Here is a 13,722-nt window from a genome sequence, read left to right as displayed (position 1 = left end):
AATGGGATTACTTATGTGAGTGTGGATTATTTTCATTAGTAAAAGTTTGCAGGATCAGGGCTTCTCATTTTGCTGCTTGGCTATGAAAAATGACATTGATTTAATCCACATTCCTGCTACTTGGGTGTAGTCTGTGTCATGCCTTCTTTTTTTATGTTTTTACCACTACTGGATTCTTTTCTAGGCCATACATAAAATGTGATCTGTTCATCAGCTGCATACTTTCCCAACTCCAAGAAGAACTTGAGAAAGCAAAGACAATGTTAAAACAAGTTATTCATCAGTTGTGTGTGGACTGTGGTTTAAGTGTGTGGTTTGCTGAATAGTTCGTGGGTGTTCGTGACCATATCTAAAACATGTCCATAGCAATCCCGTTTCTTAAGAACAGAACTTTAGAAAAGTTTCTTCTAACTTTTCCTAGTTTATCAATCCATATTGCAGCTTAGTCTATAATGGTCAAAATGAAATGAATTGGGATACATCACCCCAGGCCTTCATTAAAAGACCAGAGTGCAACAAAATTACTTCATATGTTCAACAGAGTACTTCTCCTCTTAGCACAGTATTATCTGATTTCACCAACAGATTTGCAAATGTTTCCATCCATCTCCTTGGTGGTTTCTGCTAGCAGAGAAGCCCTCCCGTGCAATTTCTCCAGAAGAGTAGTACTTCCATACTTGCTGTGCTTTAGCAAAGCTCTGACTGAACATGAAGTAAGCCAGATGGATGAGAAAAGTGGAAGCTTAATGCTGGTCAGAAAATAAGAAGTGCAAGAAAAGAGCAGGATAGAGATTTAAAACTCAAAGTTTAATAAGAAGATGCATTTAAAAATGCATTATATAAGGAATACACAAATTTTAGACATTAAAAATAAAATTACCATTCCTTGAGCCCAAGTGACCCCATTTTAGGCTTGCTTTCTAATTGTTCCTAAGGGGAGATATTCCCAGACTTCTGTAGGAAATCTGGTTGCCCAGTGGAACAGCACCTTTCAAAGAGATCCTGAATTTTACATTTTCAAAACCTAGCAATCTGTGCTCCCACTATCTGCAGTGGGCTGCTGTTTGTAATATCTGTTAAACTGCATTTGAATATTTAATTTTAAGTTTCTGGGCCAACCTGAAATAAAGGCCAAGCTATTGAGAGCTTGTCAATACTGCCAAAAGGGTATCTTTTAATTTTGTGGGCTTTGTGGGGTTGACATTCTCATTTTTTATTAATTTACATTTTTTGGTTTTTTTTGGGGGGGAGAGGGGTCTTCGATATTAACTTGCATGAGGAAATATCTTGTTCCCATACTTAAAATCCTTATTAGGAAAAGTCTGGAACAATTGTAGAAATCTGGCTAAAGCTGGAAACAAATTTACTTAGTGTATTGGCTCTGTACACTTGCGTGCTTCCCTGGGGTACATGCCCAAGTACTGCTAGCACATATACCCTGTACCTGCACTGTGTCCCCACATATGCTGTGCTGGGAATGGCTATATATTCTCCAAAGACATATACCCATGTTCATGCTGCCCTTTTTCAGTACACGAAGGTAGTGCTACCATTTCAGGGACAGTATCTCAGAGTGCTTCACAGGCGATGCTGGGAATTGCCTTGATATACGTTGCTGGTACTGTACACCCCTGGTTCTGAACCAGGGGTACGTGTACCCCAGGGATACACAAGAGGTCTTCCAGGGGGTACATCAGCTCATCTAGATATTGGCCTAGTTTTACAACAGGCTACATAAAAAGCACTACCTAAGTAAGTACAAACTAAAATTTCATACAGACAGTTACTTGTGTATATTGCTCTATATACACTATACGCTGGAATGTGAGTACAATATTTATATTCCAATTGATTTATTTTAAATTAGACGGCAAAAATGAGAAAGTAAACAGTTTTTCAGTAGCAGTGTTCTGTCTCACTTTTGTATTTTTATGTCTGGATTTTGTAAGCAAGTAGTTTTTAAGTGAGGTGGAACTTGGGGTTATGCAAGACAAATCAGGCTCCTGAAAGGGTTACAGTAGTCTGGAAAGGTTGAGAGCCACTGCTGTACACTGCCTTTACGCATTGAGCGATGGCAGCTTCCAGTCATCTCTCCCTGCTGCCAGACTGTGTTGAAAACATAGAGCAAGTCCATGATGTGGTTCTGCTCCTGCTTTCAAGACAAAAGATCATGTACTGGATGGAATGAGTCCAGAAAAATTTGAGACACCAAAGATAGCTGACCGAGAGGGCAAATAAAAATCCAGTGGGGTCCAATGGAACAAATGTACTGAATGCCGAGATTGCAATGATATGCACGAGTGGACTGCTGCTTCTGGTCCCGGTGAACCAGCACTGTGCGGTGGGACCACATTGTTTTGGAAATCTGGAATGATGACTAACAGCTGCAGAACTTCCAAATGGGGAAGCAAATCTTCAAAGAGTTGTGTGAGCAGCTTGCACCAACCCTTGAGCTTCAGAGCACTCGTTTTCGGAAACCCATACCTGTGCAGATGCTATTGCTCTTTGGAAGTTGGCAATACCTGACAACTACCAGTCAGGAGCAAACTAGTTCAGGGTTGGGAAGTCAACTGGTGTGGTGGCGGTTATACAAGTTTGCCATACTATTGATACTGTTATCTGCCCATGGGTGGTTGCCATAACTAAAGTCCCTGAAATTATAGTGGGATTTCAGAAAATGAGGTTTCCGAACTGTGCTGGGGCCATTGACAGAATCCACATCCCAGAATTTTTCTTTTTCCACTGAAAGGGGCCAGTGAATTCATGGTTACTAGTCACTCATTCTCCAAGGCTTAGTGTGGACCACAGGGATTGGTTCATGAACACCAACACTGCACATACAGGAAAAGTCCAAATGCCAGGTTGCTCAGGAGGTCAGGATTGTACCACATGGTGGAGGAAGGGATTTCCTCTCCCTCCTCCCCCAAATGATGTGGATCTGCATGGTGTTTCTGTCCCCACATTTATTTTGTGGTATTCCACATAGCTTCTTTAGGAGTGGGTCATGAAGCCATACTCCGACATTGCCACCCCAAGGAGCAAGGAAATTCAACTATATCTGCAGAATGCTGGTAGAGTGCGCCTTTGGGCATCTGAAAGCTTTTTGGTGGTGCCTATGGGCCTGTCTGGATGCCAGTGTAGCCAGTGTGGTTTGCGTTATTGTGGTGTGCTGTGCCTTGTACAACATTTCTGAGGCTAAAGAGGAATACTTCTAGAGCAAGTGGGCACAGGACAGATCTGGTTTTCAAAGCCGATACAGGCAGCCAGATCCCACGCTGATCCTGGTTCTCAATGGGCCAGGGAAATGCATGCTGCCATTTGCTTGCATATTGTAGATCAGTGTGGAGCCAGAAGGTGACTTGTGACTGGTGCTGCTGGAAAAGTTCAATAGAGCATTGCCATGTACTTGTGTTGTAACATCTCTTGGTGGGTTTCAGTCCCCTGCAGCTGATGCTAATGTATTAACTGACTATTGGGTGAGGACCCCCAAGGTTAACACCTTTGGCCATGGTTTTGCGCTGCGGAGAGCGTATAGGCAATGTAATGCCATTATCGAGCATTGTGTTGGTTATATGTTAACAACTCTGTTTCAGGGTACTTTATGGAGAACAGGTTTCAGAGTAACAGCTGTGTTAGTCTGTATTTGCAAAAAGAAAAGGAGTACTTGTGGCACCTTAGAGACTAACCAATTTATTTGAGCATAACCTCAGCCTGGTCCAGTCCACACGAGATCCACTTCCTGGACACTACAGTGCTAATAAACAATGGTCACATAAACACCACCCTATACCGGAAACCTACTGACCGCTATTCTTACCTATATGCCTCCAGCTTTCACCCTGACCACACCACACGATCCATCGTCTGCAGCTAAGCTCTGGGATACAACCGCATTTGCTCCAACCCCTCAGACAGAGACAAACACCTACAAGATCTTTATCAAGCATTCTTACAACTACAATACCCACCTGCAGAGGTAAAGAAACAGATTGATAGAGCCAGAAGAGTTTCCAGAAGTCACCTACTACAGGACAGGCCTAACAAAGAAAATAACAATGCCACTAGCCATCACCTTCAGCCCCCAACTAAAACCCCTCCAACGCATTATTAAGGATCTACAACCTATCCTGAAGGATGGCCCAACACTCTCACAAATCTTGGGAGACAGGCCAGTCCTTGCCTACAGACAGCCCCCCAACCTGAAGCAAATACTCACCAACAACCACATACCACACAACAGAACCACTAACCCAGGAACCTATCCTTGCAACAAAGCCCATTGCCAACTGTGCCCACATATCTATTCAGGGGACACCATCACAGGGCCTAATAACATCAGCCACACTATCAGAGGCTCGTTCACCTGCACATCCACCAATGTGATATATGCCATCATGTGCCAGCAGTGCCCCTCTGCCATGTACATTGGTCAAACTGGACAGTCTCTACGTAAAAGAATAAATGGACACAAATCAGATGTCAAGAATTATAACATTCATAAACCAGTCGGAGAACACTTCAATCTCTCTGATCACGCAATTACAGACATGAAGGTCGCTATCTTACAACAAAAAAACTTCAAATCCAGACTCCAGCGAGAAACTGCTGAATTGGAATTCATTTGCAAATTGGATACTATTAATTTAGGCTTAAATAGAGACTGGGAGTGGCTAAGTCATTATGCAAGGTAGCCTATTTCCCCTTGTTTTTTCCTACCCCCCCCCCCCCCCGACGTTCTGGTTAAACTTGGATTTATGCTGGAAATGGCCCACCTCGATTATCATACACATTGTAAGGAGAGTGGTCAGTTTGGATGAGCTATTACCAGCAGGAGAGTGAGTTTGTGTGTGTGTGTGTGTGGGGGGGGGGGGTGAGAAGACCTGGATTTGTGCTGGAAATGGCCCACCTTGATTATCGTGCACGTTGTAGGGAGAGTGGTCACTTTGTATAAGCTATTACCAGCAGGAGAGTGAGTTTGTGTGTGTGTGTGTTTTGGCGGGGGAGAGAACCTGGATTTGTGCAGGAAATGGCCCACCTTGATTATCATACACATTGTAAGGAGAGTGATCACTTTAGACAAGCTATTACCAGCAGGAGAGTGGGGTGGGAGGAGGTATTGTTTCATGGTCTCTGTGTATATAATGTCTTCTGCAGTTTCCACAGTATGCATCCGATGAAGTGAGCTGTAGCTCACAAAAGCTTATGCTCAAATAAATTGGTTAGTCTCTAAAGTGCCACAAGTACTCCTTTTCTTTATGGAGAACAGTTAAGCTTTGTTCAAGTAATTTAATTTAAAAATAGTTCTGTAACGTTTTGGGAGGGGTTTTGCACATTTCTTCTTCCCAGTGTTTTCTGGCACTGTTGCTCACAGCATTTGTCAGGAGCTATGCATGAATTACTCCCAGGGTTGCAAATGGTAACTCTTTGGTGGGGGGTGGAGGAGTTGTAAAAGCAGATATCTTTGGTGTTAATTTACTTTTGTTTCTTTTGTCTGTTTTGTCAGTTAAGACATTAACAAAGCCATAACGATGCTTCAGTTAAGGTCTCTTCTGGTTTTCATTCTGGTGCTTTGGTCAGCAACAGGTATTTCACAGCTCAGTTCATTGTCATGAATCCTGGGTTTTTTAACAGAAGGAGATTTAAGGTTGGGGGAAGGAAGGAGGATGGGTAGGACAGAATTCATTGCATTTCTGTAGCACCACACATTTACAGAAATCAGTCCTGCTGTGAATCCTGCTGCCCCATCCCAAATGTATGGGAATTATCATGTTGCTCATGCATGGAAAGCAAGGTGCACACCCAAGTGAAGTGACCAGTAACTTTTTATTTACAGATGTGTATCAGACATAGAGCTTGTGACATTTTGTGATAGGAACAAATGATCAAAACACCTGATCAAATTCCTTGAGAAGAGGGCAAACATACTGTCTGTGGAGATGTGCCCTTGCCCTTCACCTCCCTATTGCTGTGACAAGGGGGAATGGGCAGCAGAATATTGTCTGGGGGGACAAACTGGGATGGCGCCTTCGTGGAGTTTGGGGAACAAACACAGGCTTGACTATAGAGACTGACTTGGGCTCATTGTTTCCCCTCCTGCATGCTCTGGAGGATTCCACATAAGAGGGATTTCAGGTGCTGGTGCAGGAGGATGTGCTGGCTGTCCATCATGCTGCTCCTCAGCAAGGGTAGTGGTGGGATTCAGTGCCTCTGCAGCAGCCTGGATCCCAGGAGGAGGAGAAAGTGTTGCCTGTCCCTGGAGAGGAGCAGCAGCCATAGTGGTGATCAGGACCCAAAAGTGTTCTCCCACCAGTTGTACCAGTGATTGCATGAGTGCATTGTCCAATTCCCTCTTGACGTACTCCCTCTCCATGAAACAGTTCATCATTGCCTTCTCCTGCCTTAGAGCACAATCTTCCCTTCCCCAAAGGAACCCAAATTGCTCCTGACTCCTTGGATATGTACACATTGCCACTTACTGCGGTATAACTTACGTCACTCGGGATATGAATAAGTCGCTCCCTGACTGACTTGAGTTCCACAGCCCTAAGCACTTGTGTAGACAGTGCTATGTCAGCAGGAGAGCTTCTTTCACTAACTTAGTGACTGCCGCTCGCGGGGCCTGGGGTAATTAAGTCGACGGGAGAGCTCTCTCCCACTGGCTTGGAGCATCTGCACCAGCAGCGCTGCAGCTGCATCGGTGCAGCTGTGCTGCTGTAAGCTCTGTAGTGTAGCGATAGCCCTTCTGCCATTGCCAACGAGCCAGTCCTCCAGAGCCCTGACCTTGACAGAAAGTCTGGCCCCTGTGTCCAGTAAAGAGCGCTGAAAAGGACAGGTAAACCAAATCAGACCTCAAATATATTTTCCGCTCTGAAGTTTTTGGATTAACGCTGCAAGCCAGTTGCCTCTCCACTGCCAAAAGGCATGGATGGCACTGTGTGTTTGAGCAGCTGCTGAAGTGCATGATTCACTCACCCCTGCTTCTCCCAATTTCTGCAGAGTGGCTTGGGGTGGGAAGAGGCCACTCGCCAGAGACTGGGATTGGTAATAAATACCTGAAATGGTCACAGGCAGAATGGACCACTATGACGTTGCTCAGACAATCAAATGGTTCCCTTTCCCTTCCCAGACTTAGGTAGGCCTGTACTCAAGCAACCCAGCAGACCCATCCGCCTTCCACATGGCTACCATTCATAAGGGGAGAGAGACTGGTGGGGAGGGAGAGAGGTGGTATATTGCACAAATATCAGAAAATCGTTCTTTTCCCACCTGGGCCCTTTCAGAACCCCTCTCTTCCCTCCCTTTCCTCCTGGTTTGCGCAGCCCAGGGACTGTTGTACTGGCTGAGAAATGCACAGACACAGGGGCACAGTGACTGCTCGTTAATTAGGACTATAACAGACTGCTAAATACGTTATAGTGATTCATAGGATTTAAATGAAGTCATTGATTTTCAGCTGTATCTTGTTTGGGGATCATGTTGGAGTCAAGTGGAGAGGAGGGAGTAGTTGTTTTGGAGTGGGGGGGAGGGGTAGTTTCAGGCATGTATTACTGGAGCAAGAGGGGATTTTTCAGGAGAACGTGGGGGTGCCTCGGATTCTGGTTTCTGTAGCAGCTTGGGGTCCTCCTCAGGCTACTTGTGGATTTCCCTCAATTGGGTACATCAGGTACAGGTCAGAATCGCATGCTTCTCTTCTTCAGAGTCTCCTGGAGCTTCCTGCAGGACTTCTGAGGTCCCTGCTGCCTCCTTGCCCTGTCCGTCATTGCTGTCCTGTCGTAAGATGAGGCTGGCAGTGTTGAGGAGGGGTTGTGAGTTACTTCAGGATATGTATTCGCAGCCCTGGAGAGCACCCGGTTCAGCGCATTGTAGCAGGGGCATGTGCTAGGTCTCCTCCTAGAGTGATTGTTTGGAGTCCTTTACCATCCATTACAGGAGTCTGAGGTGCTTTATGTGCTCTTATATGCACTGGGATGGAGTCTGGTGAATGCCCGCCTCCTCCAGCCTCTGTGAAATGTCCTGGTACAGGTGTATGTTCCTGCCAACCCATGCAAAGCTGTGGAGAGTGGTTTACTCTGCCCACACGTTGATGTGGGTGTGCTCCGGAGACCAGGCAGCAGCTCTTGAAATATGTTCCATGATTGACTCTGCTGATCAACAGAGTTCACAAGAGAACTGATCTTGAAGTGTTCAGTGCAGGTTGCTAGTACCACTGGCAATGGGGGAGGGGACCTTTATACCCTTTTGGGTAAGGGTCAGGTAGCAAAAGGGATCAGTGCATTGTGGGAATGGCCCTAGAGGACTGTCAATACTCCTGACCTGGTACATGCCCCTTGCTCCCATCTACGTTGCACTGTAGAACAGCTTTGGACCCACACCAGAGCAGAGGTGTGCACATACCCACACCCCTCGTGTGCAAGTGTTCACTCTGTGCACTCTCCTTCAGGAACATGCTTCAGATGTGGACAATGGGGTACAACACACAGGTAACCATGTACAGTTGTCAGTGCAGACGTAGCCCAGAAGTGAAACCTTAAGGTGTTGAGTATCTTGAAGTAGTTTGCCACATTACATACAAATAAAGTGGGTAATGAGTGAATCAGATTGTTTGCAAGGGTTGCTTGTTGAGGGTCTACTTACTTCAATATATTTTTCATAATCTAAAATGATATTTTCCTCATCTTGTTACCTTGTTTCATGATACAACATAAAGGTAGTTAGTTTTACCCTGTAGCAGATTTGCTGTGCAGCAGTACAGTTTGTCTAGTTACTATGAACAAAAAGAAAAGGAGTACTTGTGGCACCTTAGAGACTAACCAATTTATTTGAGCATGAGCTTTCGTGAGCTACAGCTCACTTCATCGGATGCATACCGTGGAAACTGCAGCAGACTTTATATACACACAGAGAATATGAAACAATACCTCCTCCCACCCCACTGTCCTGCTGGTAATAGTGAGTTTGTGTGTGTGGTTTTTGGGAGGGGGGTGAGGGGGTGAGAGAACCTGGATTTGTGCAGGAAATGGCCCAACTTGATTATCATGCACATTGTGTAAAGAGTTGTCACTTTGGATGGGCTATCACCAGCAGGAGAGTGAATTTGTGTGTGGGGGGTGGAGGGTGAGAAAATCTGGATTTGTGCTGGAAGTGGCCCAACCTGATGATCACTTTAGATAAGCTATTACCAGCAGGACAGTGGGGTGGGAGGAGGTATTGTTTCATATTCTCTGTGTGTATATAAAGTCTGCTGCAGTTTCCACGGTATGCATCCGATGAAGTGAGCTGTAGCTCACGAAAGCTCACGCTCAAATAAATTGGTTAGTCTCTAAGGTGCCACAAGTCCTCCTTTTCTTTTTGCGAATACAGACTAACACGGCTGCTACTCTGAAACCTACGAACAAAATATAATTTTTCCTTCTGAATAACAGTGAACTGAACTTGCCATTCATATTCCTGAGTGTTTTTGGGAAATGCCCTGTATTTCGCAAGCTCTTCTCGAGAGGGTAGGGATGTAACTGGTATAAGGGATGGAAGGAACTTAAAAATAAATACTGGTATTTTGCTACTGTATGTTTGTTGTGGTGGTCATCAGTGTTCTGTGCTACCTGTAGTTTTGTCCACTGCTTGCAGACAGAGACTAGTTCTGTAGTCACTTACATGGCTGACATACATGCTTCCAGCCCTTCGAAGCCTTGTTCACATGTCCATAACTTTATAGACAGGTGGTGCAGCTTTGCAACCTGCCATTCAAAATCTGCTTGGGTTTACAGAGGTGTTGGCCACTTTGCTGTTTTCTCTGAGGGTAGGGTGGGCTCCATTCCATTTGAGGCAATACAATTAGCCTTACCGCCACCATCATTTACTGTCTCTTGTTTATGGCGCCACACATAGTGAAATGAGCTGGTGTATTTTCCCATGGCTGAAGTAATTTGGAGTGGGACAAGAACTATATTATCTGGTCCTGCTAGCAGCTTCAGAATTAGTTTCATGGCCAGTTCAGGTAATGTGCATGGCCTTCTCTGCTACTAGCCAGCAGAGTCCCAGTAATCAAATACTGAAAAAAGCCACCACAAATATGGAAAAGACAATGTGGCAACTGTTGCTCCTTCCTGCAGCAAACTTACTTTGATTGTGCTTCCATTGGTCATTCTTTCCAACCCCTTCCTCTGCAGTGGCTATCTTTCATATTCAATACTATTGTTAGCCAATGTTTCTACCAAAACAAACAAACAAACAAAAAGTATTGTCTGTCATTTTGGGGTGTATAATATGCTTTATGGAATTCTTGAGTACAAAATTAATTCACCGTATAAGAAAAGCAAATATGGGGAAGTATATATATAGTATGATAAATATGTTTTAGAGCTACGTAAATATTGTCTCAATTTTCTGAAATGGATGGCTTTCATAGTATAGATATGTACTGATATTTGCATGAGTTTATTAATCTTTGAGATCTCTCTGAATTTCCTGTTAACATGTGTTCTTTTTCCTCAGCTTTACGTTGTAGCCTCCAGTTTCTTGGAAACCTTGCAGCAGGAAATGGAGATTCCCAGAATAGCATTTGGAAGTGTGCTTTCCCAGATCTTTTCTTGTAAGCATTTACATGGGTTTTTCTAATGTAATCCTTATGGTTATATTTAGATCTTTTGTACATGATATTTGCTACTCTACTAGCGCCATAATGCTTTGAAAAATAACTTTTTGGGGAGAACAGACCCATTGAGACCATATCCTGTGGATGTATATATGTTACTCCACCTCGGGAGTACGGACCTGAAAAACCACCTTCTTCTAAACTGACAGTAGACTGGTTTCTTTGGGAAGATATTAGAAGAAGATCTGTGTAAATCATCTGCTTCAATTGCTGAGGTCTTGTTCAGAGATCTTTACAGAGGGGAATGCGGTAATCATTTCTGAGAACCTAACTTCAAATTGCTGCCACATGAACATTGTTAGGCCTGAATGAAGACTGGGAGTGGTTGGGTCATTACAAAACCTAAACCTAATTTTCCCCCATACTAATTTCCCCCTACCGTTACTCACACCTTCTTGTCAACTGTTTGAAATGGGCCACTCTCATTATCACTACAAAAGTTATTTTTCCTCCCTTCATATCCTGCTGTTAATTGAATTGTCTAGTTAGACTGACCTCACATTTGATAAGGCAAATCCCATCTTTTCATGAATCTGTACCTGCTCCTGTATTTTCCACTCCATTCATCTGATACAGTGGGTTCTAGCCCACGGAAGCTTATGCCCAAATAAATTTGTTAGTCTCTACGGTGCCACTCCTCGTTGTTTTTGCTGATACAGACTAACATGGCTACCACTCTGAAACCTATAAACATGATAGTTATTGATGGGGGGAGTGGACGGAGAAAGGTGAGTGAAAGTAAAACAAAAAAAGCCTTTGAATGTTGTTGGCATACATAGGAAGTATTGCACACTTACATATGTATCTACATATCTAAAGAGTGGATTTGGCCAAAATTCCTGGATCAAGCTTACAACAACATACAGCTGTTCAATGACAAATTTTATTTACAGTATTTCATTAGATCTGGCCTGAAATATCTTTTGGGATTAATTTGCTTTTAATAAAAGTGCACATCAGCTATACAGTGTTTTTACAATTTTGATTTTAAGTCATGCTTATCTTGATTGACAGTAGTTCCATCTTGAAATCTCCATGGACCTAGATACTGATTTTTGACTGAATTAGGGCAGGTCTACACTAGAAGCGCAACATTGGCACAACTGTATCGGTGCAGCTGTGTCACTGATGCCCATCGGATGAAGATGCTGTATGGCGACAGTAGAGTGTTTTCCTGTCAGCATAATTACTCCACCTCTGCGAGAGGTGGGAAGCTATGTTGGCGGGAGAGTTGGAGGACAGCACTTAAGTTGCTGCAATGTGCATTGCTCTGACCGGTGTCTTTTTCACACTCCTGAGTGACGTAAGTTAGATCGACTTAAGCGGTAGTGTAGACCTGCCCACAGTCTCTGAAACTGCAATGAGGTCTGTGCAGGTGGGCCCATCTGGGGAGTGCCCTTGTCTACAATTATCAATTTGATGAAAAGACACAAACAGCATCTCTCCGTCTGCGCTGCTAAAAATAGCAGTGTAGTGTCCCACCTCCAGAGCCTTTCCCTGCCACAGGGCGCTGCTAGAGCCTTTCCCTGCTGCAGGGGAAGGCTCTGGCAGGTGGGTGGCAGTGGAGAAAGACTCGGGCAGCTTCCTGCTGCAGAGCCTTTCGCTACTGCCTCCCCCTTCCAGAGCATTGCACTGACATGTAGCTACAGCCCATTTTTCACTGCAGCATGTAGCTACACACACCCTACACGCTGCCACAAGGTGTGTGCATTAGATGTAGCCTATCCTCTCTCTTCATCAAATTAATTTGTCATAAAACGTGTATTATGTACTGTGTGAAATGATTTTGCACTATTTTTTTTTTTTTTTTTGAAACTGGGCTACATGTTGTTTTTCAGGATAAGTCAGTTAAGGGAAGCCAACAGAGAATTCTTCATCAAAACGATGGCACTAAGGGTTGGCATTTCACTGGATGGACTATTCGCAAATCGCTGTTCCCAGCGTTTGTCCTCTGAGCCATAAATCAGTTCATGGGAAGTCTGCAGGAGTGGAGTTGGTTTTCTCTGTTCGTTTTTTTTGGTCCCCCCCCACTCATCCCCACCACATAAGATCTGCAAAAGAACTCTCCTCCTGTAGACCTCCTAAGGCATTCAGGTTAGGAGCTGTTCTTCTCATAACCCATTTGTCCACTGCCCTCCCAACCACTGTTCTTACTGCTGTCACCCTTTCTGCTGCCTCTTCTTCACTACCTTACCCAGTTTTCTACTGATAAACTGTGTGCACATAGCTGTTAGATGTGTACAAACATATGAAACGTAAGCAGTTATAGTTTGGAAGAAGAAAACTGGAGTGGGCAGTTTAATTGTGACAGTGGATGGGGGCAATTTATAGGAATTAAAGCAGGAAAGAGAGACTGGCTGAAGCTCTGAAATAGAGCAGATCAGGGAGCTGAGCTAGGGAACTGGAAGGCAGTGAAACAGCTCTCTTTTAAACTTTGTGATCCTGAGAGAGAAATCTTTAACTGATGATCAAGTTTTCATGTTTGGTGCTCAAAGTTTTTTATGTTACCAAGCTACTGCTGTTTCAAGTGAAAAACTTTGAACAGCAGACAAAGGAAGCTGTAATGTCCATTAACATTTTTTCTTCAGGCTTGCAAAGTTTCATATCAAAGAGATATAATGGATTTATTTATTGGCTCGTCAGCTAACCAGCCCCCTTTTTATGGCTTCTCAGCTCCCACATTTACATGTTAAAAAAACAAACAAAAAAAAACATATGCAAACTTGAAAATTCTCCCACAAAAACGTAATTGCTCATTGTCATCATAATCTGTCAGAAATGATGGGAGTTGTTAAAATGCATCATTCTGTGACATCATTGATATAGTGCAAATAAGACTTCTGGTGTCTCTCAGAAAGGTATTCTGAGATGTCTTCAGCAACCCGGGAAGTGGAGGGCGGGAGACTACACAGGATGGATTTGGAGAGAAAGTAGAGGGAGAATTAAAAAATTAGCTTATTTAGGAACATAGGAATTGCCATATTGTTTCAGACCTGAGGTTCATCTAGTCCAGTATCCAGTCATTCACAGTATCTATACCAGGTGCTTCAGAGAAAGGTGTAAGAACCTCA

The 13,722-nt window shown here is 43.9% G+C and overlaps 1 protein-coding gene across 5 annotated transcripts in view; it reads left to right on the top strand.

Moving 5' to 3' along the window:
• Positions 1 to 13,722, top strand: part of ATXN10 (ataxin 10) — a 154,378-nt gene that overhangs the window by 43,961 nt on the left and 96,695 nt on the right. For all 5 annotated transcript variants that reach the window (XR_014712996.1, XM_084639326.1, XM_084639327.1 and 2 more), the window contains exon 4: positions 10,492 to 10,588. Coding sequence is in view for 4 of the 5 variants with exons in the window: in XM_084639326.1 (XP_084495452.1) it covers positions 10,492 to 10,588 (97 nt within the window). In the remaining variant the exon portion in view is untranslated. The remainder of the gene's footprint in view (positions 1 to 10,491; positions 10,589 to 13,722) is intronic.

This window comes from Lepidochelys olivacea, assembly GCF_965140295.1.
Source record: "Lepidochelys olivacea isolate rLepOli2 genome assembly, chromosome: 1".
Lineage (NCBI taxonomy): Eukaryota > Metazoa > Chordata > Testudines > Cheloniidae > Lepidochelys > Lepidochelys olivacea.
This window is presented reverse-complemented; position numbering and strand designations above follow the sequence as displayed.